The sequence below is a fragment of the Talpa europaea genome (assembly GCF_964194135.1).
Source record: "Talpa europaea genome assembly, chromosome: 7".
In the NCBI taxonomy this organism is placed as follows: domain Eukaryota; kingdom Metazoa; phylum Chordata; class Mammalia; order Eulipotyphla; family Talpidae; genus Talpa; species Talpa europaea.
Genome location: NC_140074.1, coordinates 118,758,726 through 118,785,787, shown reverse-complemented (window position 1 = coordinate 118,785,787; position 27,062 = coordinate 118,758,726). Strand labels below are relative to the sequence as shown.

The 27,062-nt window shown below is 52.8% G+C and overlaps 2 protein-coding genes across 2 annotated transcripts in view; one reads left to right on the top strand and one right to left on the bottom strand.

The window, feature by feature from the left end:
- IKZF3 (IKAROS family zinc finger 3) overlaps window positions 1–8,882 on the top strand; it is a gene marked incomplete at both ends in the record, with an annotated part of 66,599 nt that extends 57,717 nt beyond the window's left edge. Inside the window, 1 exon segment of the mRNA XM_084237978.1 lies at window positions 8,185–8,882. Coding sequence (XP_084094104.1) covers window positions 8,185–8,882 — 698 coding nt within the window.
- A 14,016-nt stretch (window positions 8,883–22,898) lies between these two features.
- Window positions 22,899–26,831, bottom strand: GRB7 (growth factor receptor bound protein 7; the record flags this gene model as incomplete). The annotated part of the gene is made up of 14 exons (XM_084238534.1): window positions 26,613–26,831; window positions 26,369–26,522; window positions 26,054–26,210; window positions 25,808–25,929; window positions 25,629–25,706; window positions 25,159–25,296; window positions 24,721–24,831; window positions 24,439–24,537; window positions 24,101–24,181; window positions 23,892–24,008; window positions 23,658–23,718; window positions 23,443–23,530; window positions 23,247–23,340; window positions 22,899–23,045 (listed from the first exon to the last, which is right to left on the bottom strand). Exons 1-14 carry the CDS (start codon window positions 26,762–26,764, stop codon window positions 22,899–22,901), a joined length of 1,599 nt encoding a protein of 532 aa, XP_084094660.1. The 5' UTR covers window positions 26,765–26,831.
- Window positions 26,832–27,062: the final 231 nt, after the last annotated feature.

The window sequence follows — 27,062 nt, the reverse complement described above, 5'->3', positions numbered from 1 at the left end:
GTATAGGGAAAGTCTTGGCTCTGGGAATGACTGAAGCTGATGAGAGGGCCCATCAGGAGAGATGAGCAAGAAGAAAAATGTAAATTGACTCATTTTGGTCTAACAAAACTGAAATATGAGAGAAGGTATACAGTTCTTACAGCTGAGCTAACACCCGACTGAGTAAAATAAAAGTTGCTTTGCTATTTTCACAGGTTTAAAACACAACTTGGAAATGGGAGGGTGAAAACAATTAAAAAAAAAAAAAAAAACACAACACGTTTCATTTGTTCACATCAGACCATTTTGCCTGTTGCCTCGGGGATCCTTCTTACCACTGTGAGCAGAGGCTTTTTCTGTCCTCCATCCCCAGGCTCATGGGAGATGTGGATCTTATAGGTGCTGATTTCTTTCGTCTTCTGAAGCGTCATATTCTCTGTGCTAGAGCCCAGGAAACCAGTAGAGTTAGCTCTTGATGGAGCTGGGGTAGCCACTTCGGGGTTTCAGAGCCCCCAAAAACTGGAGGAATTTGGGTTTTTGTTTTTTGGCTTTGGGTGTGGTTTTTTTTTGTTTTTTGTTTTGTTTTGTTTTGTTTTGTTTTTTTGTAAATCGTAGTATCATGCAGTGGGAAGAGCCCTGGATTAGAAGCTGAAAGACCCAGACTCTGATTCTTGCTCAGTCATTTCTTAACCCTGGGTGATTAGACAAATCCCATAAGCTTCTGGGCCTCTACTTGCTCATCTATGAAAGGAGGAGACTGATGAGGGGGTGAAGGGATGGAAAGGTCCACAAGTCTCTGAGATGAGCTGGAAGAGCTGCAGTTACGAGTGCCCCTTTGTGTTTATAAACCCAAATATGTACCAGACAACTTCCTTCTCAAGGCGATACAGAAATGGTGTTTATGTTATGAACCACCTCATCTGTTTTAGGGTGATGTCATTCAATCTGAGAATTCATAAAGCAGCTGCATTCGTTCAGCACTCACACATTTTACTTAGTACTTTGCTGCTAGTTTATGAACTCTTCCACCCACTCACTCATTGTGCAGACAGTCACAGTGGCCCTGTAAGATCCATGAGCCAAGGAGACATGATATTCTTCCTGAGCGCTGTTCTGATCTCCCTCCTGGCACTCACCTCTCTCCTGGGCCTTTGTTTTAGAGATTTTTTCTTAAATAAAAGAAACCCGTTGAATCATTCATTTATCTGAATCACCTTTGTGCCAGGAGAGTCATAGGAGGGGGATCATGGAGGGACCTTGTGACCGTGTGCCGTGCACGGGATGAAGTGATAGAAAACACGGGGCTCATGTTTTCCCTCCTTCTCACCTCTTTTCTCTCCTGTATTTCCTCTCCAACGCACCATTTTCTGAAAAAAAAAACTTAGTTGCCAGGGAAATGGCAACGGGTAAAGTGTGAAGGAAGAATGAGTCACTCCCTGTACTCCTTGCTGACAGTGCACGGCTCTCAGACCCACCTTGGCTCCCCTGACCTCTTGAACTGTGAGGGTGAAGGTGATATTTTGCCACCAGGTCAGCCTGTTAACTTTCCTGGCAGGCAAGAGACAATCGCCTGCATTTGACATTTTCATCCACTGGAGGTGAATGGAGAAAGGGAGATGGATTGAACTGAGCCTGAATGTGTTTCGAAGCAAAAAAAAAAAAAAAAAAAAAAAAAGCCCTCTGTTGCAGAGTAAGAATAAAATTAAATTGCCCAAGGAGGAGGAAGAAATCATTTCTTCCCCCCTATTTCTCCAAGAAATGTTGTATCACTTCCTGTAAAATGGGAAATCAGTTGACACACATTCATTAGAAATCAGCGTCTTTACATCATCAAGATAATTCTCCTTAGTTGTGCTTTTCAAAGGACAGGAAGCCCTTTCTTTTAGGGCCTGGCCCTGTCAGAGGCTGTCCTTCCTCTGAGTCTCATTCTCCTGTGATAAACTCGTCCGATTCTGCTTCTAAGTAGGCCATCTTCAAATACTTGGCTCAAAATAGAGGCCAGATTTCTCTCCTGGAGGGAGGAGAAAAATGACTACATTTCTGCATATTTCTTTTTCTGATTTTCATTCTTTCTCCAAAAACAGATGTGTTATTCAGACCGAAGTGGTTACCATAGCATCTTATTTTTTTTAATTTATGTATTATTTTATTAAAGGGAGTTTTCATGTTGAAAAGAACATGAAAAAGGTCTCAGCCCTCCAAGGTAAAGATGTTGGTGAGGTTTGACACTTCAACAAACACTGTCAGTTCTTCCCTGTGAAGTAACTAGTGAGAAGTTGTCTGCTTCGGCTAAAGGAGCGACAGGAAGCAGTTTTAATACCTTTCTCTGAAAAGCAAAAAGTATCTTCTCCCACCCCTTGCCCAAAGGGCTGACATCCATGCCCCTGCAGGCATTTACACAGTCGTGGCATTTCAGAGCCGACAGGAGTCTGTCACTTCTCACCCACCCGGTGATGCTCCGTGATGTTCGGTGACCGGGGAGGGAAGGAGGATCAGAGAGGAGGACACAGCTGGAAGGTGACAGGGCCAGAACCGGAGTCTATAAAGTGACCCGGGAGGTCACTCAGAGCAGCGCCCACCCCTTGCTGCGTGGGGGCTCAGGTGGGGAGGAACCTGGTCACTGACAGCTGATGGGAGAAAAGCCCTGAGGATGAGCCTCCTTGTCCCTCAAGAAAAGAAAAGTCTTCCCCTGATGACTGCACCAGGACAGATGCCGTCCAGAGGGCCGCCACGTCTCACCAGGGGGCACAGGTTTCCACGGCACCGAAACCGTGGCCTCCAACTCAGTTTTCCTCACTGCCACCCCCACAGCTCTCTCTGCTCTCGCTCCTCCCTCCTGCTCCCCTTTCTGCGGCTCCCCTCTGCTTGCCTCCCCCTGGAAGAAGTGTTAGTCACTTCAGTCTCAATGAGATTGAGATCAGAGCCAAAACCGTCATCAAATATTCCATTCACCCTGCTCACCTGCCTTTTTTGGATATGTGCTTGCGGTAAAGCAATAATGCACTTGCATGAAGGCAGCAGCCTATCGTCTCTTGAAGAAACCCAAAGGCTTGAAATCCAGAATATGTCCCATTACCCCATCGCGATGGCTGCAACATTGGGCTTGTGTTGTTTTCCTACAGTTCAAATGCTCTTTCTCCCCCTCTTCAATAAAAACTTTCAGTGACTCCCCATTGGAATAAAGGCCAAACCACCAGGCCTCCTGAGCCTTTCGCCATCTGTCTCCAACTTACCTTCTCCAAGTTTACCAGTTCAACCAACTAATCCTTTAATTCAGCCACAAAGAATACTCTCCCTTCTATGTAATACTTTCCCGCCTCTGTGTAATTGTTCTTTCCGTGATGCCTGTCTGGAACGCCCTCCTCACATCTGCCCTTAGAAGTACATGTGGTCTGTGTCCCCACAGCCCTCAGTGCTCTCCCTGCACCGGCCTCCCTCTGCTCTCAGGCAAGTGTAACCACCTGCTTTTTGTCTCCGCCGCCACCACTGCCACACCTCATGACAAGGAGACTTGCAAGAATAGATTAATATTTGCCCCACATCCTGCATGGCATGTTTGAGAAGTGGTCCATATTTTTCTCCACTCTCTTGCCTACCCTCTACACTGTTCTGCCACGTGGCGGTGAGTGTGCTGTAAAGGATGTGTAAATGCCGCGATCTATCGCACTGCAGTTATGCTTGTATTCCTCAAAGCGCTGTGAGGTCTAGAACAATAGCTCTACCTCTTATTGAGTGTTTCTATAGGCCATTCTGCTGGGCACTCTGCTGGGACTTTACAGAGACCACACAACTCTCGGCATCCTAGCTGTTTCTTGAATGCAGGTGCTACAGCAAAGCACAGTTGTTTCTCCACGGCTTGTGGGAACCATCCCAGGAGAGAAGCTGAAGTCCTGGGTGGGATTGTCCAGCCCTGGGCAACTGTGGGCCAGGAAGCAGCCATTAACACGAAGGCACACACAGCGCTCTCTCGCCCTGGGGTGGCAATCTGGTTCTGCATTTACCAGCTGGGTGACCCTGGAAAGTCAATCAGCTTGCTCATATTTTTTTTTAAAGATTTATTTATTTTTATTTATTTATGCATACAAGAACTAGGGTACAGGCCAGAGGTGTGGAGGGTTGAGAGGATTCACTGGAGACAGACTGGGGAACAGAACAGGCAGATCTACTGAAATACGCTGCTGAGGGGAGCAGTGGGCAAGACAGGAGAGGTCTGCTGCACCATGTGGGCAGCTCCCTGGGCAGGGATCGAATGCATGGCAAAGTGGCTGGCGATAGCTTGATAGTGCTGAGACTTTAATCCCTGCACCACCAGGCCCCCACCCTGGTTCCTGATGTGACTAGGAGATGGTCATTGCTCTTAGGTTGAAAAAGACAATACGTAGGGCCTCCCCGGTGGCGCAGCGGTAGAGTGCTGGGTTGCGAAGCTGCCCGCGGCCTCTGCGGCGCTGGTTCAATCCCCAGCTGCTCCTCGGCCACCGGAGGAGGGTCCCACATGGTGCGCAGACCTCTCCTGCCGCCCGCTGCTCCCCTCAGCAGTGTACTTCGGTCCTTCTGCCTGCTCTGCTCCCCGCTCTGGTGAATTCTCTCACCCTCCCACGCCTCTGACTGTACCCAGTGCATGTATAAACAAAACAAAAAAACAAACAAGCAAACAAATAAAGAAAAACATGCCTCTATTAAAAAAAAAAATCTTTAAAAAAAAAATAAATAAATAAAAAGACAATACGTAAAGTACCCAGGACAGCACTGGGCGTACAGTAGGGGGTTAATAAATAGTTTCCTAAAGAAGGATTGGTGCTAGGTACTGAGTACAACCATCAGAAGTAAACAGATTAGAAGGGGTGGATCTTGTTCCTCAACCCCAAAGGCCGAGGTCTGAACCCACAGGCTCACTTACAGTCCTTCTTAGCTCCAAGCTGTGATTCTCTGCTTCCCAGTTAGACGCCGACAGCCCTGTGCCCTCACCGCGTTGCAGCCGTTCAGGCTGGGTAATGGCTCAGTTCGGTACTGAAGCCTGGGTATTAGGGACTGGCACCTTTCAAAAGAATAGCAGGTAGGAAATGGGTCAGTCAGGCGATATTGCTTTCTTAGACCTTGCTGTTGCCTTTTGTATTTTCATTGGAAGAAAACCTCTAACTCAGCTTGAAGCTGTTACCATTAATCATTCAAAGGTGTGGTGTGATTTTGACTAGAAGCTGGACTAGAGGCTCCGTGCAGGCTTGGAAGCAGTTACACTCTTGTGGTTTGACTAACCTTTTTTATGAGTGTGTTACTAAAGAAACGTGAGTTGATGGCTTTTCAATTACTGTAGCTTGCCTCTTCTGAGTTTCATACACATTGAGTCATCGTGTCTACAGGTGACTGATAATCATCTGCTCTACTCAAGTTACCGTAACTCAGAGATGAGGGGATCTGATGATCACGGTTGTGTGCACGTGAAGATCGAGGCTCCCCTCCCATCTTCTTGACAATGAGCAGTGGTCTGTGTTAACCACAGCACTTGCTCACACATTTCCACTCATCCAGGAGGTTATTTTCCTCTTCACATTTTGCCTCTTACAACTTCAGCCCTGGGCTGTTCTCCAATGCTGGCTTGCAGATAGTGTAGACTATGGAGTTGAAGGCCTGCCAGTTAAGTAAGTCTCCCAGACTCTTGGGAGAAAGGATAAAAGCAGAGTTTGTGATGTGCCTGCCTGCCCTGGAAGCTTTCCAGAGACTCTATTAGGTGACAAGAAAAAGATTCTCAGGGACCGCTGGTATATGGGGCGTTGGGTAGAGCTGGTCACACCAGAAATTCATCAATAACCTTGAAAAAGGCCAAGAAACCAAAGTTCGACATTTCTGTATCGCTTTCAGCGAGTGAATATTTGTGGCTTTCATATTCTCATTCTTCCACACAACCTTGATCAAAGACGCATCCATTCTGGAAGTTGAAAACAAGAAGTCTGAATTACTTGGGCAAAGGTCTACTTTTCTGTTGCTTTTTATTGAATTATCAGGAGACAGTGTTTTTCTTTGCATAGTTTTTCTTTCAGGTGTTTGCCTAGAAATGATCGGGTTGGCATTATAGGGTAGGGATGAAGGGCAAAGCCATCTGATGAGAACAGATCTGTCAGACTCAGTTCTCCCTCTTCTGTCCACCTTACACATTGCTGATACATTAATATCCTGAAAATAACCTTTTGGCCACAAGCCTCCCTGGCTCAAGGGCAGGTAGTAGTTTGTCGTGTGTTCCTACCCACAACCTAGGGTTGGTCTCCAGAGCGTGGGGGCTGCATGGTGCCAGGAGGCCCACAGAGCATTTAAAAACCTCGATCCACCAAGCAGGAAAATTATTTTCCTTTTAATTCTCTTTCAGTCTCCCTGATTATACCAAGGAGAAACACTGAGACTTAATTCTATGTTAGTTGTCTAGATCACTAATCTCACACTTACTAATTTCTGTTTTTAAGAAAGAGGGGGTTTCTGTCTCCAAGTGCGCACACTAACATCTGATCACAATTTAATAAATTGTTTTGTTTTGTTGTCTTTATTTTTCATGGTTACCTTCTATTTGTGGCCGGTGATTCTGGTTTTCCATTTATGCTAATGATATAAAGTTTCCTTAAAAACCAAATTTAGCCCAGGAAAGAAACTAGATGCAAGCCAGTTCAGACAAAACAAAAGCCATAGCATTTGCCAAATGCTTTCTATGTGCTAGGCACCATTCTAAGTGCTTACCAGTGGTCCAGTTATTATTCCCATTTCACTTGAGGACACCAAGCAAGAGACAGGGCTGACTAGACAGGTTGAGTAACTTGGCCAAGGCCATGCAACTAGTGAGTGGGGAACCAGAGCCAGACCCAGTCCGTCTACTCTAGAGTCCATGCTCTCAGCCACCTGGAGTGTGGATGTGCAGACTTTGAGGGAGTAAGTGAAATTGGAGCAACTTTATTTCACACTTCCCCATAGGGTGCTCTCCTCCCTGCTCGGGCCTGTGTGGTCCCAGCCCTCTGCCTTCATGCATGTGCCTCCCTCAATTAGGACACACTTCTTACCTCTCTGAGTGCGTGAGGTAACCGCTTAGTCCCGGGCATGCCTGCACTCCTCCCAGACCCTCTCCTGCCTTCCTATTGACCAGAGAGCCTCTGTTTTCTAACACACACCCACACACGCCAAAGGTGGCTAAACTCTCTTTTCCTCAATATTTCTCAGCCATTTGACATGAGAAGCAGGAGAGGGTGACAGTAAATAAAATTTTCAGTTAAGTCTGAGACAGGTCCTCATGATCACATTTGTATCAATGACACATTTTTTTTTTCCCAAGCAAAAGAACAACACACTCTACGAAAGGCACAGAGGTCACGCGCTTTCCTCATGAAAGCTTCTCTAAAACTTTCTGTGTTTGACTCTCTTTGTGTTTGGGAGTGGTAAGTTGGAATTCGCGGGGCTATTTTTTCTACCTCTGTAACTACTTAAGAAGCTTCAAGACGGGCCTCCCCAGTGGCGCAGCGGTTGAGCGCTGGGCTGTGAGGCTGCCCGCAGCCTCTGCAGCGCCGGTTCGATCCCCGGCTGCCGGCGAGGGTCCCACATGGCGCAGCGGACCTCTCCTGCTGCCCGCTGCTCCCCTCAGCAGTGTATTTCATCTGTCCGCCTGTTCTGCTCTCCGCTCTGGCCCTGGTGAATCCTTTCACCCTCCCGCGCTTCTGACTGTACCCAGTGCTTGAATAAATAAATAAATAAATCTTTTAAAAAAAAAAAAGAAGCTTCAAGACCTGTTGCAGAGCATCCCCAGTTTTTTGCAGCACTTAGGTCCTCCTTACAAGCAGAAAATAACAAGTAAAATAGGAGTTTGGGAATTGCTCGTGTCTGAATTGCTCAGGACCCGTAGACATGCAAGGCTGGTACACAGGAGCGGCCCCACCCAGCACCCCTCGGCCCATCCTAGTGTTCCCCTCCTTTTTCTCCAGAGCTCCCAGAGGAGCCATGGAAACAACTCACATTAGAGCCTCGACTTAGTCACGTCTGACTCTTGCCTGCAGGCTTCCCTTATCAGCAGGTCCAAACCCGCTGTCCTGCTGCCCTGCGTGAACTGGGCTGCCCCGGCCGGGTGTCCTTGAGGGAGCAACATGTCCTTCCTCACTTTCCAGGCACCCTGGAAATATGCCCACAGAGCCTCCGCCTTCCCGTCGTTCCTTTTGTGACCCTGTCTTTCACTTGTTCTAGGAGAGAAGCGCCACTGCTTTGACTATAATTCCAGCTACGTGTACGAGAAAGAGAACGAGATCATACAGACCCGAATGATGGACCAAGCCATCAACAACGCCATCAGCTATCTCGGGGCCGAGGCCCTGCGCCCCCTGGTGCAGACGCCGCCCGCCCCCACCTCCGAGATGGTCCCGGTGATCAGCAGCCTGTACCCCATCGCCCTCACTCGCGCCGAGATGCCAAACGGGGCCCCTCAGGACCTAGAAAAGAAGAACCTCCACCTGCCAGAGAAGAGCCTGCCCTCTGAGAGAGGCCTGTCCCCCAACAACAGCGGCCACGACTCCACAGACACGGATAGCAACCACGAAGACCGGCAGAGCCACCTCTACCAGCAGAACCACATGATCCCGCCGCGGGCCCGCAACGGGATGCCCCTCCTGAAGGAGGCCCCCCGCGCCTATGAACTCCTCAAGCCCCCGCCCATCTGCCCGAGAGACTCCATCAAAGTGATCAGCAAAGAGGGGGAGGTGATGGATGTGTACCGCTGCGACCACTGTCGGGTCCTCTTCCTGGATTACGTGATGTTCACCATCCACATGGGCTGCCACGGCTTCCGCGACCCATTCGAGTGTAACATGTGCGGCTACCGGAGCCACGACCGGTATGAGTTCTCGTCCCACATAGCCAGGGGCGAGCACCGGGCCATGCTGAAGTGAAGGAGACTGGCCCCGCGCCAGCGACATTGTTTTTTTAGCCACTGATGTCCCCACCTAGCAAAGCCCGCCCCAGACAGACTCAGCTCCTAACTCCCTTCCACACCATCTCCGGCGCCGCTGGGCCTGTCCCCCCAGCAGCCGGAGACACACCGCCTCGCCCAGAAGTTGTTTGCTGATATATCGAGCTCTTACTGTTGTGAAACTTTGTTTTGCCACCAGGGACTTGAATTTTATGACGTTTAAGAGCCAGTCTCGTGTTTGGCCACTGCCCTACAGCAGCAGGACGGGCCTGCCTTCGAGCTGTGGCGGGTGGAAGAGCCCAGGCCGAGCCCCCCGAGGTGTCCTTTCTCAGACGCCCCCGCCACGTGTCTAAAAGCCTTTTGGTGGCATGTCCAGGTTCACAGTGCAGAGCCGACCAGCCGGCCTTGCTGGGAAGCCTTTCCCCTGTGTGCCTGACACAAGACTGAAGGGTTCAGATAGACTCTGCCCTTCCCACATGGCAGCCTCATAGTGAGGCAAAGAACAGCCATGAAATGAGTATGTTAGCGATAACTGAAGACCCCATTCTCTGCGCATCATGTTTATCATATAAGCCAAAAGAAAAAAAGAAAAAAGAACAAGAAAAAAGCCAAAGCCGCTGCCACTTGTGCTCCTACCCGCTCGCCTCCCTTCTCCAGTTAAAAACTGCTTTGGATGAAGCCAGTCGACTATAGAAGTTCTGTGCAGAAGGACTGATGGTTTTAAGGCAAGCCCTTCATGGACACTCGCGAAGTGGTCCGCTGTGGACATGACATCCTTCCCTGTGATAGAGGCGGGAGAGCAGGACTGGGGTGGGGGTGCCGGGGGGGAGCGCTTTGCAGCACCAGCAGGGGAGAAAACCAAGCTACCTGGAAATCCTCAGTCTTCTTCATGGAGTCTTGCTGTGCAGACCCAAGGCAAACTTGCCAGTGATTTTTTTTTTTTTGACAAAATACCAAAAAAAAAAAAAAATCCAAAAAAGTATGACTTAGTCTCCCCTTCTTATTGGACAGGAATCAGGTAGACACCCCGGGTGGTATTTAGATGAGAGCTGAGCTTCATGATGGGGTGAAGAGTGGAGCCCCTCTACCGACAGGTTCTCCTTGACCAGGTAAATTGGGATCTCCTCCCCATTTTAAATGAAGCTGCTGTGTTCCCCCAAAATTCCCAAAATTCTGCTCTTGGTTCTGTGTATCCATCAGCCATTTTTACCATTAATTGTGGGGACTGTGCAGTACTAGTAAGATTTGTAAAATTAGCACTGGAATGGGGGTCACAGAATCTTCCTGCTAATTCCATATCTGCCACTGATTGGCTGTATGACTTTGGACAGCCACTTCGCTCTTAAAACTAAGTTTCCTCAACCATAGAATAAGAGTAGGATTTAGATGTTCTCTTAGGTCCCTTCCAGCTTTAAATGTCTGTGATTCTGCAGCAACCACAGTTATATTTTAAACCTTATTGCACAGGTATAAGCAGAAGAGCATGTACATGAATATCTTTCACCTTTCTGTGGTAAAGGGTAGTGTTAAGTTTTTCCTTTAACCACTGAACTGTAAATGTGAAGAGGATGGTGGAGAGGAACAAAAAACAGGAAGGTGTTTTGATCTTGCCCCAAAGTGTACACACAAACTGGCACCTGCAGCTGTTCGCCAAAACCTTTCCCCCCTTTTAAGCACTTGTGTCAGGGAAAATAAATTCTGCTTCCAGGGACCATTTCATGAAGCCTGTTAGCAAACTTAGAATGAGTTTGTGAACACTTCTACCAGAGCCAAGAACCCCAAATTCCTGCTGGTTGGTGTTTTCTCTGTCTTGCTACTTTGAAAGAACATACGCATTCGACTCAAACGTGGCTCCTTCACATGCTGCCCGTCATTAAAATGTTCCACCTCAGACCCCCATAAATGGCTTCTCCTTCTTTACAGCATGGCGCCTGTCTCAGGAAAAAAGATGTGAAATTCCAAGGCAACGATCCCAACACGATTTGAGATTTCAGCTAACTGGCTGGATGTCTGTTGGTGTGCGGTCTTCAGCTCCTTGCTGCATTTCTGTAACTCGAGACTCCAGCTAGGCCAGGTTGCTCCCATCCACTGTGGAAAAGGAGCTTATTATATTCTTGAAATTCACACATCCTGTTGACTCTTCAGGGGAACAAAAGGAAGAGGATTTGGAAGCAAGGGTTAGCAGGAAAGAAAGCTAGGGACGCAGCACTTCCACCCCATCAGAGGGAAAATCTCTGCTGAAGAGACCAACTTTTGCCCTTGAAGACTGAAACTGAGGCTCATCCCGCCACCCTGGGGATGCTTTGTTGCTGTGCCCCTCAACTTGCCCGCGCCCAGTGGATTTGCCGAATGCTTTTTGTTCTTCTCAAGTCAGTCTTCTGAGAGGGGTGACCTTTCACCAAGGCTGCACTTCTCTTTAGCATTCTGAGCCGAGATGGGGGCACATCAGGCCCAAAGAAAATTTGTAGTAGAAACTCCATTCTTAAACCTTTAAGTTGCACCAGGAGGTAGGCAGTGGCTACCCCACCGAGGTAAATACCTCCTCCTGTAGGCAGTCCTTAGACTGAACAACAGTGAGGGAGAATCTTAGCAGGAGGCCTAGAGAGAAGGGCAGGTCAGGATTCCCATCTGACCCTGCTGGATAGGGAAGTCTTGTAGTAGCCTCAGCCAGCACATTTACTTTCCCACCCAGAGTCCCACTTATTAGGCAGGCCTCCCACCCCAACCCAGGAGGCCTCAAACCATGGCCAGCCAAACCCAGGACAAGTTCCCTGGCAGCCAAGGTGACAGAACTGGGCTAAGGATGGAAATGGAAGGGAACTAACTGGCTTTCCAAATGTCCCCTGTCGCTATGTAATGGTATTTCATATTGGCAGAAAATAGACGCATCCCCTCTCCCCCCAGTGCCTCCCCCTCCACCACCAGTGGAAAGAAGATATTAATAAATCCACCAGTCTTTAAGTTGTTCTCCCAAAAAGATATTTGCCTCAACAAGGATAAGCTGGCTAATTTTATGCTTTGTTCCCCACTCTGAGCTGTTCTGACTCAGCTGCTGACTTTCCCAGTGACAAAATTTCCCACCTTTTAAACACAGCACTTAACATTTTGCTAGGCCCATACTCACAGTGTCCCAGATAGAAAATGAACTCAGATTTCTATTGCAAAAGAAATGTTTAAAAAACAAAATTTTACTTGGTTGAAACACTGTGTTAATCTCACATCGATGTGAAATTTTTCCAAGTAGCCTCTGTATCACTATGCTCACTTTCTTCCTCTGCTTCCCCCCACCGCTGCTAACTGAAGTTTAGACTTCTGTAAGGAAAAAAGCAGTACCTTCGGTACCTATCCCAACGCAGTATGATCAAAAGGGAACGTTCAATGTGTAAAGTCCTAACAGTAACATGTACCCCACTGAGAATAGGTATGTTGGTCTCTACTGGAGATTTGGAAAGTCTAGGACACTCAAGATTTGAGACCGCAGAGATTTCAAGTTCTCCCACAAAGACTTGAAATGAGAACTGGTGAGCTCAAGGAGAGAAAATGAATGATGAAAATTCTGTCCTGGAAAATAACACCAGATTGTACAGCAGGAGATAAGAGATAGACAGTAAAAAACAAAAAAAGGAAGGTAGTGCTCAGACAGAAAACAGTGCAGACACTCTCTATAGGCAAAAAAGCAGAATGATTTGGGATTTAAGTGCCTGTAAAAAGAACAACATTGGCCTGAAGCCAACGGCTAAACCCGGGCCCCTGTAGGAGCTCTCCTCTCTTAAGGCTGCATAACTCACCAGTCCTGAGGCTCACCGTGAAGCCCGGGTCGGGGACCTATGCCTCTAAGGACCGTGGACTCACTCGGAAGAGAAAGAAATGTAGGCTTTAAACTTGTGTGAGCTTATCTCTTAAGACTGTACCTCTCTTTACTGAGCTGTTACATTGTTCCCCCACACAGGTGTTTGCACTTTGAACAAGTGGGAAGTAAATTCCTCTGAATGCTGTATTACATCCCAATAGTGGACTGTCTTACAGATTGATACAGTTGTTATTTGAAACTGGAATGTTAATGTTTTGATTTAAAAAAAAAAAAAAAGAAGTAAGGACATAACAATATCTACCTCCCAAGTATGTAGTGAGGTTTTATGTAATTTTGTCTATGGGGTAATGTTGCCTTTTTTCTCTACCAGGGTGTGGGTGGGGATGGGGGGGGAGTAAAATTATGTTGAACAGTTGCAAATTTTCCACTCTATGTACTGTATGTGGGTTTTAAAACATGAAAAATACTCAGACTGTACTAGAGATTCAGTGGCCAGTGGAAGCAAGTGATCTCTAGCAGTTTCCTTCATGTTCTAATAGGAGTAAAGAATATGCTGGACCCTAGAACCCATGTGAGTTATGCACCTGCTATAGATACCTCACAGCAGTGCAGCACAGCTTTGCACCTGCGCCATCTTAGAAGCCCTCACCCATTCATTCCTTGCCCACTCCCTTCCACTGACCCGCTCCAGAAAGCCAGAGGGCCTTCTCCCGGGCCCATGCCACCTATCTGTGAGGCCCACTTCATATTCCAAATGTAAAAGCAGCCCCGCTGTTTCCTCTCCCAGAGAGACTAAGAACAGACATTTTTACAGGTTTGGAAAATGGGGCAGCCTTCAAAATGACTGATCCCACTGCCAGTGACTCATTTATACGAGGACTTTTCCAGATTAGCAGACAAGGCCCTTTTGGTGGGCCTGCTTCTGTGGGTTCACAGAAACCAAGTTACTGTGGGTTGCAAAGAATTAGCAGGTCATTTGAAAAGCAGACATCCCTTCACCCAGACTGCGGCTTTGCACGCTCAGGTTCTCAGTCGATGAGCTTTGGTGAGGGATCATTTTGGCTACTGGAAAAACAGCTTATTTTTAATTTCTGGTTGCCAAAGCCACCACACGTGTGGTCTGTGGATGGCCCTTGTCTGCAGAATGACGGGGGGGAGGAAGGAACGTGGTTTGGGGCTCAGGGCGGTCTTCCCACCAGGAGTGAGGGAGGCAGCCCAGAGAGTGGTTTTGACACACAGCCTGTGCTCACAGCTCTCTCCTTCCCTTCCTGGTTTCTCAGAAATGCCCCTGCCCAGCAGTGGCCGCCCCTCTCGCCCCTCTCCACTCCTCTAGAGGTTTACTTGGACTCCAGCCATGTGGACTGGAAAGTGTCCTAATGCTCTGTAAAGACTCATCAGCTTCTGAGATGTAGCCAAGCTCACCTTCCCAGAACCCTTCACGAGTGAGTGCAGCCTCGCCTCAAAAACATAGTCTTAAGGCTTCTTTATTATGTTTGATTTTTTTACACTGAAAAATAAAAAAAAAATGGTGTGTTTAAAATTAGTCATTGTGCATGCCTATCATTTGTAGTTAGTGCTGTCAGAAAATGGAAGGGTTTAATTCTGCCTCGAGGAACAGTTTCTTAATTTAGCCCCTATGGCTATTTCTTCAAGCCCAAGTACCAAGATAAAAGGAACTATCACCAAGATAAATCATCTCCCCCAGCCTTGCTGTGCCTGCCAGAGTGCCCTGCTGCTGGCCCTCAGGGATCTCAGTGGACCCACTGGCCCTTGGTTTACTAAGGGGGCACGTAGGAGAACCCTGTGTCCCCCAGTTCCAAGACCCCACACCACCCTCCCTCTCAAAAGGGATTCTTCCTAAAAGATAGGCAAGACCTGACTTTCTCATCTCTGGGTTCTCAGCACCCACACTGGGAATCTCAAGTTGCTGTGTTAAATACAGCCTTTGGGTACTTGGAGGCCCAAAGCTAATGTGGTGGGTAGTAAGGTGGGGAGCGGGGACAGGGAATCAGTCTCATTCAAAACAACTGGTGAAGTTAGGCCTAACAAACCTGGGCTCAGGTTGATGGCAGCTTTTGCTTATACTACATGCAGCACCCCACCCTCACCCGCGACTGTTTTGAGGGCCTCCAACAGGTTTGCAGTTTTCAATACTAGAGGCAGGGAAAGAAATGGCACAGCAGCCTGCCTTTGTATAGAACATTCCATGCATTCAAAAATGGCCTCTTGGTATCTGACTTTCAGCCTCGCAGAGAATGGCATGTGGCCGACCCCTTCACTCCCTGCCCAAAGCAGGAGCAGCTTAGGGAGAAAGGAGACTCAGTGCCCTTGCCGTAGGTATTGGCAGGCAGGGAGAGAGCGCTGCCACTGCCCAGTGCTGGGGTTGAGGCTGAAGGGTCATGCAGCCTGAGGGCTAGCTTATGTTCCTAATTCTTAGGAATTAGTCTGATCCTTTAGGGAGTGGTGGGCCTGGTGGTAAAGTGCACCCCACACCTGCACCATCTCTGCCCCTCCCCCATCCCTCAACACAACCAGGCCATAAACACAGGCTGTGGTGCCCAAACCTCCACCTGCAGGCAACTGCCACCCAAGGGCAGGCAGGGGAACAAGGATGCACTCCCTGCCCCATTTGTCCCGTCCCCTAGAGTCCCCAGCCTGAGGAAGAGTGGAGGTGAGACTTTTGGGAAGGCCTGGAAGCTGAGGGATGGTGGAGGATGCACTGGGCCGGCTCTGGCTGCAGAGTATTCCTGGTCAGACGGTTGTTTGCATAAAGCTCAGAGTCACTGCACCTGGGGTGGGGAGGCCCTCTAGGGAGGTACTCCCTGGCTTGGGGGAGAAGGGGGGAGGAAGGTGTCATGGAAAGTCCCTCAAGGACACGGGGTGTTGAATTTGCTGTGGTTTTGTTTTTAACTCTGTCTTGACCTGTGAAGTAGGCAGCTGCCTCCCTTCCCCCCAAAATAACAGACCTTCCCCCAGAATAACATGAACATACCCAAGGAAAGGGCACTGCAGTGGAAAGAACAGAGGGTAGAGGGCCTGTGGGTGATATAAATTGCCCCCTTTCCCCAGGACTGGGGGGGAGGGGCAGGAGAAGACGCCCCAGAACAGCCTTTTCCCATCAGCTTGCTTCCCCCTGCAGCCCCCCAGCCCTCCTGGCCCAGAAGAGCTGCCTAGTCAAATAAACCACAGCCCTTGGGGCGGCTGGTGGATGGGAAATGGGGGTGCAGATGCCACCTCCTCCCCCAGGCTTATCCTTCTACCAGCTTAACCCCATCCCACCCCCAGTGGAATTACATTCTCAGCAGCCCCACCTCTCTCCCAATGCCCTCCCTAGAATCGTGTCTGTTTGGGGGAAAGCAGGCAGTCGATGCACCTAGAAGTTTCTGAAGCCTCAATAAAGCAATGCGGACCTCAGCTGAGCACTGGGACTCCTGGGTCACAGTCTCAGCCCAGGTGCTCTAGCCTGACCCAGCACCTGCTTTCGGCCCCTGGGCCTGGATCTGTCCCTGGAGCAGCATCTCTGCAGTTGCTTCCAGCCAGAACTCAGGCGGGCCGCAAGCTCGCGGCTGCCACCAGGTCAAGAACTAGCAAGAAGGTCCTGCTCCCGCTTTTCTCTCCCCACCCCACGGCCCTCAGGCGCTGGAGCCAGGGTGATGATGGCCCAAGTGGTCACTTTCTGTAAGTGTGGATGACATTCCCAGCAGGCCAGCCCCGGGAGGGGGTCGGGGAGACTCTGCAGGTGGGCGCTGGCGCAGAGGCTGGGGCTGAACTCAGGGTCCCTCCTCTCCCAGAAACGTCTCTTAGTTGTGCGTACAGACACCCTATTCCCAGGTTGGGGGTGCCTGGGAGAGGAAAGAGCAGCGGGGAGAAGGGGGGCAGGGGTGCAGCGCTGAGCTAGGTGGGAGCTGAGGGGGGTGTGAGGGGAGGGGCAGCTGCACTTCTGAGAAACAGCTCGGGCGTCTCAGCAGCCCGCAGCCTAACCCCTGCCTGCGGCTTCACAGCTCGCTCCTCCAGCCGCCCACGCCGCTCGGGGCCTCTCCGGGGGTCGGCAGCCCCCGCGGAGGCGGTGGCTGCTGGGGAGGAGCAGCAGCCCCGAGGACTTGGAGTGGAACCCTTGGGGGGTGGGGGTGGAAAATGGAGGAAGGCGTGGGTCGCGTGACACCCCAAAAGTTAAAAACTCCTCCCAAGCGCTGGACCTGGGCACACCCGTGGGTCCCCCTCCACCCCCACCCCAGGTACTCTCCCAGCACACGGGGCAGGATCCAGAAGTGAAACTGCCGGGGGTCACAGCCCAGCGCCGCTGCTCTGCGCCCCGCCCCGCCCTTCCGGGCACTGCAGCCCTGCAGGATCTCCCAGCGCCGGGGCGCCGGCGGGGGAAGAGCTGGGGGCGGGGAAGGGGAAGTGCGCCGCGGGGCAGTCGGCTCAGCGCGGCCTTCTCTCCCGGGGGTGCCCGCGGGTAACCACGAGTGGGAACCTCGAGAGGCGCCGGCTTCTGCTCAACGCCGGGAGCGCGTGAGCGGCGCCTGCACTGCCCGCCACGGCCGCTGGGTGTCACTGCAGCCGCGCGGCTGCGCCGGCCGCGCCGACGGGAGGCACCGGGCGGCCCCGGGACCCGCGCCCGGCGCGCCCACGCAGGTCCTGCCCGGCCTTCGCCCCCGGACGCCCCGCGACACTTGGGGGCGGAGCTCAGGTCTCTCCCCAGGCGTCTGGTCTCCACCCAGCCCGCCGATTCGCTACGGAGAGCGCACGAAACCTTCCCCCGCGGCGGGCTCCTGGCGGTGGCCTCCGGGAGCCCCCCCGCGGGCCCCGGCACCGACGGCTCGGACGCGAAGCGCGCCCCGAAGCGCGCCCCCTGGCGAGGCGGCCGGGCCTTCCTGCCACAGCGGGGGAGGGGCGCTGTGGAGCCCGGGCCCAAAGCACCCCCGGGCTGGTGGTCCGTGGGCACCGGCAGCGCGCGGTCGGGGAAGGGTGAGCGGGGAAACGGAAGGGGCTGGGAGCGCGCTCGCCTTCCGCGCGTGCCGCGGAGCCCAGGCGGCTGCGGTGTCTCAGGTGCAGAGTCACTCCTCCCGCAGCCTCACCTGACTGAGAGCTTGCCCTGCTCACCCTGCCGGCCCTTCCCTCGCACGTGTGGGTCTGGGTGGCTCAGCTTGGGAAAAGGGAACCAAGTGAGCCAAGTCTGGGGAAAGAAGACCCCATCCTTTGGAAATTTGGGGTGTGTCGGGTAGGAATGCCCACTCTACCATGTCCTGGAGCTCGAGCACAATATATACATTGGCTGTAGGACTGTGGGGGTGCAGGCGGTCCATTCGCTCCCTGCATTCAGCTCCCCCTAGAACTCCAAGGTCACAGGGCCCACTCCATTACCCAGACCCTAGGGAGACCCCAAAGGAGTGGCTTGAGCCTGCCAATCTCTCTGTCTCTCCAAAGTCACGCCCAAGATAAAGTAAGAAGAAACTGCTTACCTTGAAAACATCTAACTCCACCTTAAGCAGCCACCCCTCCACCCCCCAGGTGCTGAGCAAAGAAAAAGTTGTCCCTCCCTTGGAGTAGATGCAGCCCTGCGAAGGGGCACCAGACACCATCGCAGCTCAACTGAGGTGGTACTGAGTTCCAGACGTCATTAGAGTCAGGTAGAGCACAATCCTACTCAGCCCAGAGAGAAACCCCACTACCCTGCATGGCTCCTGCGACCAGCCTCAGCCCCAGGATCACCTACTCTCCTATGGCTCTTGACTCTAGTCTGCAACATCCTCATCTTGCTCCTCTCCCACCCCATCCCCTCCCCCCTCCCACAAGCTGGAAGAGTCCCTGGTCTCTGCAAACCACTGTGCACCTCACTCCCAAGCAGTGAGACAGATTTCAGGACCACAGCACCAGACAGGAATGCGGACTGCCAGGGACCCAGCCATTGTGCAACCCCTGACCTCTCTGGACCCCCTTTCTGTCTGCTGGACCAGATCAGTATCAGCACTTGAAGTTTCTTTTCCAAATACGCTGTGAAGCTGAACTCCCAGGTAAAATGGCAGTGCTGCCCCCACCCAACCCCCACCTAAGCCCTGCTGAACCCTTTGGACTCCAGGAAACAGTTATAAACTGCTTATGTTGACAGTTCAGAAGAAAGGGTCCTTCCAGATGGCCTTGGGCTCTCCTCCCTCCCTCCACACAGTGCCTGGCACTGGGGGCAGGAAGGAGCCAGGCAGGGTCACTGACTCACAGTGAACCCTCAGGCCTGCACGAGGAGGCCCTCCATCCATGAACTTGGAGGCTTAGGAGATTTCACTGCACAGGATGTCTGGGAGAGGGGGATCCTGAATGGCCAGGGCTTTGTTGGGATGCACTACCCAGGAGATGGGCTCTTCTAGAATCAAATCCACTGGTTCCCAGAGCCCAGAAAGTTGGCACCAGCCCTCATTGCCCTCCATACTTTAGCAGATAAGGAGGCCAACCCCGGCCATACCCTCCTACATGCCTCAGGTGCTGCCAAGGATGGTGATGTACCCTGGCCCCAGGCTCCCACCAGCCATGCGAGCCCCAGGAGCTGGTGTCTGATTCTGGGGCCCTACAGGGCCAGCCCCCCGGGGTGGTATGCCTTGACTCACCTGCTCTCTCAATCCCTGGGTCCTTCTTGGCATGGGGAGATTATGAGGGATTTTCTTCTTTCCCTAAAGTTATTTACTGATTTTTTAAAAAATGTTATTAATAAGCATGTCTATTTATTTATTTATTTATTTATTTATTTATTTATTTATTTATTTATTTATATAAGCACTGGGTACAGTCAGAAGCGCAGGAGGGTGAGAGAATTCACCAGAGCCAGAGCGGGGTGCAGAGCAGGCAGAAGGACCGAAGTACACTGCTGAGGGGAGCAGCGGGCGGCAGGAGAGGTCTGCGTACCATGTGGGACCCTCGCCAGCGGCCGGGGATCGAACTGGCACTGCAGAGGCTGCGGGCAGCTTCACAGTCCAGTGCTCAACCGCTGCGTCACCAGGGAGGCCCAGCGTGTCTGATTTTTATAATCAAATGCAGTCACTTAAAGTGTCTGAGTCTCCAGCCCCTTCACCACAAGGCCCCTGCCTCCCTCCCGGCCACCCAGATCCCTCATCACCACAAACTTCCAGTAGACAGCGCTGCAGCGTCCTGGCCAGTCCCTTCTGCTATCTGGCCTCCATGAGCCCCCTGCCCCTCTGTGAGTTGGCCTCAAGGGACCCCTGTCCCCTACACTGTCAGCTGCTGCCTCTCTTCCAAGAAGTCAGAGATCTCAGCCACTCACCAAGGACGTCCAGCTAAGAGCTGAGTCAGTCCCTGCTAAGGGCCCCCAGCAGCCCAGGGGGATCCCTTCAGTGTCCAGCACTGAGAAGGCGGGGGATGGGGGGAACATAAGTTACAAGATGGTCTGTAAGGCCTAATTATGACTTCAGGTGGGTCACTCTTTGCGCCTCAATTTCCAATTTGTAAAATGGAAGCAGAACAGAGCTCATAAACTGATCCGCTGGTTGACAGGATTCTGTCCTCTATCCAGTGCCTCAGGCTGTGAGGGGACACTGGGTCCTGGTTCTGTGCAATCTAAGTCCCTGGACATGCTTAAGACATGATTCACTCTGTCCCCTTCACCCTCACTGCAGCCTGAACCCCAGCACCCAGAGCTTGGAGTTGTCCCCAACAGCAGCCAGCTCAGGCAAGGCCAGGGAGCAGCCAGAGATAGGTAATGGGCCACTTCTAGGAGCCACAGCCGGTGGCACTCCTCTCACACCTGGGCTGCAGGAAGAGTCAATCTTCAGGGTAAATGCACAGAAGGTTCCAGAGTGGATGAGACATCTCTGCCCACTCTGTCTGACAGGCCTGGCTCCAAGGTCCCCAACCACAGATCAGCTGAGATTAGGGGGGCCTTGGTCACAAGTGGTTGCCGGCACTGCCAAGCCTGGCCTTGGGGCTGACATGGTGGCTGGTCCTTCTCAAGGTCACCTCAGGACAACTGCCCAGCAGACCAGGGCTGCAGAGACTAGGCTGGAAAGAACGGAGGGCCCTTCCCGGCCAGGACCACCCTACAGCCAAAGCGGCTCCCACTGCAGCTTAGGAATCCCACCTGGGAGTCAGCCGGTCAAGGGCAGAATGGCCAACCAGGTCCTCTGTTTGGGTGCAAGCCCGGGTGCCCCACTTATAACATGTGGCAGTTCTGCTCCCTGAGCCACCAACCTCCTCACCCACAAAATGGGGTCCTTTAACCTTAGGCCCAATCTCAAAGATTTGGGAGAGGTTTTCCATTTTAAAAGTTATAGAAATTTCAAGCATATACAAAAGTAGAAAATAATTTAATGAATCCCTATATCCCTCACCAGCTTCAACTGACGGCCAGCCGGGACTATGCCCTCAGCCTCTGCCTTAACCTCATAGTTATTTAAAAGCAATACTGGGCCTCCCCGGTGGCGCAGTGGTTGAGCGCTGGGGTTGCGAAGCTGCCTGCCTCTGCGGCGCCGGTTCGATCCCCGGATGCTCCCCGGCTACTGGAGGAGGGTCCCGCATGGTGCGCAGACCTCTCCTGCCGCCGGCTGCTCCCCTCAGCTGCATCCCTCAGCAGTGTATAGTCAGAAGTGCAGGAGGGTGAGAGGATTCACCAGAGCCAGAGCAGGGAACAGAACAGGCAGACTGACGAAACACACTGCTGAGGGGAACAGCGGGCGCGGCAGGGGAGGTCTGCGCACCATGTGGGACCTTCGCCATTGGCCAGGGATCTAACCTGTGCTGCAGAGGCTGTGGGCAGCTTCACAGCCCAGCACTCAACCGCCGTGCCACCAGGGGAGGCCCTTTAAAAAAACCTTTTTATTTTATTTTATTATTTTTTTTAATAGAGGCATGTTTATTTATTTGTTTATTTGTTTGTTTTTGTTTATACATGCACTGGGTACAGTCAGAAGCACGGGAGGGTGAGAGAGCTCACCAGAGCCAGAGCGGGGAGCAGAGCAGGCAGAAGGACCGAAGCACACTGCTGAGGGGAGCAGCGGGCGGCAGGAGAGGTCTGCGTGCCATGCGGGACCCTCCTCTGGTGGCCGGGGAGCAGCCGGGGATCGAACCGGCGCCGCAGAGGCTGCGGGCAGCTTCGCAACCCAGCGCTCAACCGCTGTGCCACCGGGGAGGCCCTAAAAAAACCTTTTTAGACAAAAACAGTCTGGTATGGGCAGTAGGCAGAGACCAGATGCTGTAGGGCCTGCCTGGGCTTAAGTGGAGGCACAAGGGAGTGGACAGATTCCTAATTTGGAAAGACCACTCTGGATGCTGAAAGGTGGGTGGAAGGGAGAGCCAGACTCCGAGGGGTGAAGCTGTAGGGTTCTGTTGATCTGGCTTTCTGGAGGGAGGGCCCCTGAGGACACAAAACAAATCTGGAGTTGGGGCACAGGGAGAGGGTGACCTGTGGGGCACAGGGACTTGTGGGAAGTAATGGGCCTTGTATCTTGGTCATGGCAGTGGCCACATCCCCCATGTCTGTCAGGAACTCATTATCCCACCAGCCGGCCGGGCATTGCAGACAAGGAGTCTGTCTGACTCAGCTCCAGGTCCAGACCTTGTTAGCGTCATACCTCCATAGCTTTAGGTCTTGTCACCTGGATGATGGGGTGACAGTCCCTCGTCCTCTCATTCATTTAACAAGCAATTATGGACACCCACTACGGGCTAGGGCGCATTCTGGGCACTGGAGACTCACAGATGACCCAGACTACCTCTTCTTTCAAGAAACAGCTGGGCTGCCAGAGTGTGGCCGCAGTCCATCAGGCACCTCCCCTGTGCCCTTCCTGCTCCAGCTAGCCACAGCTTGCCACACAGGACACACAGCTGTATCAAAAAATAATCTTTATTGTCATTAGTATAAAACAGCACATCAACTGGCCTCTCAATCTATACAAAGTGCGGGCATAAGCCCACATGGGCTTCCCCCATTTCTCCCATAATGCCCTGCCCCTGAGCGGTGCCCAGGAGCTCCTTGAAAGGGAGAAGGCCACCCCGAGTGCCCTCCCTTGAGGAGAGGCATGGAGACACATTCTGCCTGAGGGAGGCCAAGAACAGAGGAGAAGACTGGAGTAAGGGAGCCCTCCAATTATTCAAGACCCTGTTCCCATCTTCTGCACCCATGAGTCCACTCCGTGAGCAGAGTGGGCAGTGGACAGCCTGAAGCCTGAGCCTGCAGCTGTGGGGTCAAAGGGCCACTCGGGTGCAGCAGTGGCGCAGCACGCACGGCAGGATGCCACGGTTCAGCTGGTGGAACTCCACGAGTTGCAACAGGTCGGTGAAGCGAGTCTGGCCTTCGTCCATGCTGAAGTAGAGGCGGCCTTCCTCCTCGCTCTGGGGCATGACCAGAGGGGGTGGAAGTCAGGGCGGGGCACCAGGCTTCAGGAGCTGCCTCCCGGCCCAGGGCTAAGGCCCTCATTACTTGTGCCGGGAAAAAGGGGAGAGAAGACCCCAGACCCGCTAGGACCGGGGATCTGGGGGTCCTGTGTCCCCACTGTGGGAACCCGGGGCTCAGGGCGGGAGGAGCTTACTCACCGGCAGGATAAGATAATGTTTAACTTTCTGCAGGTGGCACAAAGAGAGGACAAAGCCCTGTGGGTTCCGCTGGCTCTCTCGGACCAGGAACAAGCTGCCAACAGACAGGGCAACATCACCCAAGGACACACGGCTGCACGTAGTCCGGCGTCTCGCTTGCCCCTGGGTCTGCTTCCCTGCCCAGCCTGGCCCTTACCCGTCTACCAGGCCCTGCTGCCCTATGAGCCGCTGGCTTTCCTCTCGGGAAATACGTCCATGGAACCAAGGTTGGGTGCGGTGGATGGCTAGGGTGGGGGGAGACAGATGGACAGTCACTCCGGGGAGGGGACGGCCATATTGACCTCCCCCACCTGGAACACTCAGAGATGCCCCAAGAGCCCCTGCGCCCAGGAAGGCTGGGTCCTCACCCACCTGCGCTGAGGCTCGTGCCTGAGCATGGCGTGGGCAGGCTGAGTCGGTGGTTGGTCTTTTTCTGCAGAACAGTAGGGTCAGGATGGTCAGGGTGTGGCTGGGGTGTGACCTGGCCCCTCGAGAATGAAGAGCTGGGGACCTCCCTCACCCCTCTCTTTCTCCCTCCCACTCCAGGGAAGCCATATGGAGAGAAGATCCCCAATACAAACATGCAGATGGGCGCAGGCCCCTCACCCTCCAGGCCTGGGCCTCCTCCAGGGCTGCACTCAGAGCTTCCCGGGGGTTCTCGATGACACGCCCAGCATGGCCGGAGAAGTCCATGGCCACCAGGGTGTTATCTGAGACACTCCTCTGTGGGTAAGAAAGGGGGTGTGGTGTGGTCAAAAAAGGCCCAAGTATGGCCTGGGGGCCCACCCCCACCTACCACCCCCACATACACTTACCAAGGGCGGAGACCCCACACAAGATGGGCGCAGGTGGCGAGACTGTGCCTGCTGATAGTTCTTATACAGCTGCACCCCATACTGGAGGGGGGAAGGAGAGAGAGAGACCTGAGGTCATGTGGGTCTAGGGGCTGGGCTGCGACACCCCCTCAGACCAGGCCTCCCCATGAGCAAAGCAGTGACTCCCTTGGAAAATAAACTTCTTGAGGTGTCAGCCTTAGGCCAGGGGTTCTGAGAGAGCAAAACTGGAGTAACACCCCCACCCACACACACACACATTTCTAGAACTATAACGTCCCCCTCATATCATGGGTCCCACGCCAGTCCTGGGGCCTCACCTTGAAGAGGCGGAAGGCAGCTAACCAGCAGGTGCGGCTCTGCTCATCCTCACTGCAGAAGATGCGAAGCCCCTTGTGGCCATTTCGAAGCTTGTTGGGCTAGGGGAAGAGGAAAGTGCTGCTCCCAGATCTGCCTCAAGAACCAGGTATCTGCCTCCCACCTCCACAAGGCAGGGCAGGGTGCATGGAGTCTGGGTGTCCGAGGTGGAGCCCAGAAGCCCCAGGTAGGATCCTGGGGCCTGAGTACCTCCCACACCCTCCAGGCCATGTCAGAACATTTACCTTTATACAGAACCCAAACTCTGTGGGCATCCCGTAGAGCTTGCGGCCCTGGGTCACCATGTACACATTGGACTCATTCACATCTGCCACGTACTGTAGGTGCCTTGGATCCTGAGCAAGAGTGAGTGGGCGTTGGTCCAGACTGACCCTATCCCTCTAATATTCCCCTTTCTATAGCAACTGGAGAGACTTCAGGCCCAGAGGAACAAAGAAGAGCCTCAGGCCACACAGCAAATAAAAGCAGAGCTAGGACTTGTACTCAGTTCACTTGCTTTCCCACTGCTAACTCCTGGGGCAGGTCATCTGGGCGGGAAAGAGGAGATGGGGGGCTCAGGGCACAGGGGAAGGTCCAGAAGTTCCAACAGCAAAGGGGCAACTCTTAGAAGGACTGGATATGGGGTATCCCAGGGACTGGGGCTGTCACCCTCAGGACCTCACCTTGGAGGTGCCCTTGGTGGAGTAGTAGAGGCCAGACCGGCGCAGGAAACAGAAGAAGCGTTTCCAAAGCTTGCGTCCCGACCCCCGCAGCTGCAGGAAGCCCTGGATCTCCGGGAAGCTGCCAGCATTCAGGAAGTTCTGAGGCCAGAGAAGATCAGAGAAAGGGTAAGAGGCATGGGGGGACAGATACACAGACACAGAGACATATGCACACATGTACATATGCATGTATACGTAGGTGTGTATACACGTTCATGCAAACACCTTCGCCTTTGTCACAAGAGATTCCACATGTACTTATTGTCCCCACTTAACAGGTAAAGAAACTGACACTCAGGCAGGAAACCGACAGGTCTGCAGTGACAGCGCTGCACTGGGCTCCTTCTGCCACCGCAGAAGGCGCGAGGCCAAGAAGCAACGTGTGATCCTGGAAACCCTCAATATGCCTGAACTGCAGGGGATCCCCTCACCTGGATAAAGTCTTCATGGGATATGTCTGTGTGTGCATCAAGACAGCTGGAGATCATCTTTTCTGGGAACAGGGAGTGCTGACAAAGGAAGGAGCCAGAAGTCAGGGACTGAGGGTGCAAGCTGAGAATCAGGGTGTCCCAGGGCCCAGACTCCCTGCACCCCCACCACACATACTCACTGGGGAGCTCTTGAAAAGTTCGTATTTGGCGAAGTTTTTCCGGAAGACGAAGCGGCTGTCTCCACCAATGGGCCAGGCAGCCTGCACTTCCACCACGGACTCATGGTCCTCCAAGCCCCGCTCTGGGGTCAAGGACAAAAAGCAGGAGTCACTGGAGACCAGTCAGGCCTCCAGCTGAGCCACCTGTCTAATTAAGAGGGAAAGAATTGCCTCCTGGCCTGGGCCGCTCTCTGCACCCCAACTCACCCAAGGCTAGATGGGGGTGACACTCCACCAGCCCCCAGTTCTCATCACTCAGGGCGTGAGCTCGCTGCACCAGCATTTCACACACGTAGCGAGCCGTGGCGCCCGCCGCCACCTCCACCGACCGGCAGGCCCCATCTTCACTGTACACCTTTATCACCTGCACCCCAGGAAATACAGATGTCACAGGTGGTTCTTTCTCTTCTTCTGCCGTACACCCTCCAGGATGCCTGACCAAGCCCCCCACCACCTCCACAGAAACACCCCAGTCCTCGAGCACCCCCACATCATTGCCTTCTCTTTTCCAGGGTGACTTACATGGGGGCGGCTGGCATCGCGGGGGTGAAGACCCCTTGCACCGGAGGACCCCCCGAGAATCGGGGTCTGTGAAGGAGGACTGCAGAGCTCTGGGAAGGGGTTGGGGATGGAAGGTAGAGAGGATGCCCGAAGCTCCTCCTCTCGAAGAAGTTTCCTGTGGTCAGAGAGGAAGGAGTAGGCTGCAAGCTTCTGTGTATTACCCTGCTGACCCCCACAGCCCCCGCTGCCACATCACCCACTGTACCTGCTGGCTGGAATTGGCAGAGGCTGAGATCTCTTAACCTCCCCAGGCAGAGGGGCATCGGGAGATGGGGGAGTCCCAGGAGGGGATCCGGGGGCCAGGTACAGGTCTTCTGGGGAGCTGCTGAGATGAGGTGGAGACAGGCCCAGCTCCATGACATCTGAGGGAGAAGGGGGTACTGAATGTGGCTGCTCTGTGCCCCTGTCGTGGGGGCAGAAGCCAAGATGACCCAGATGTCCTACCTTCACAGCTATCAAGGTACCCCTCAAAGTTGAATGGCACTCATTGTCCCCCTCTAAGAGGAGATTCCTAGAGCCCCCGGGGGAGGATACAGTGAGCCCACTTTACAAAAGGGAAGCTGAGTCCTTGAGAAGGCAGCATCTTCACCCCAACCACAGGCAGCAGCAATAGACTCCATAACCCCCAGTCTGTCTGGGGCTCAGGCTCTGTGTC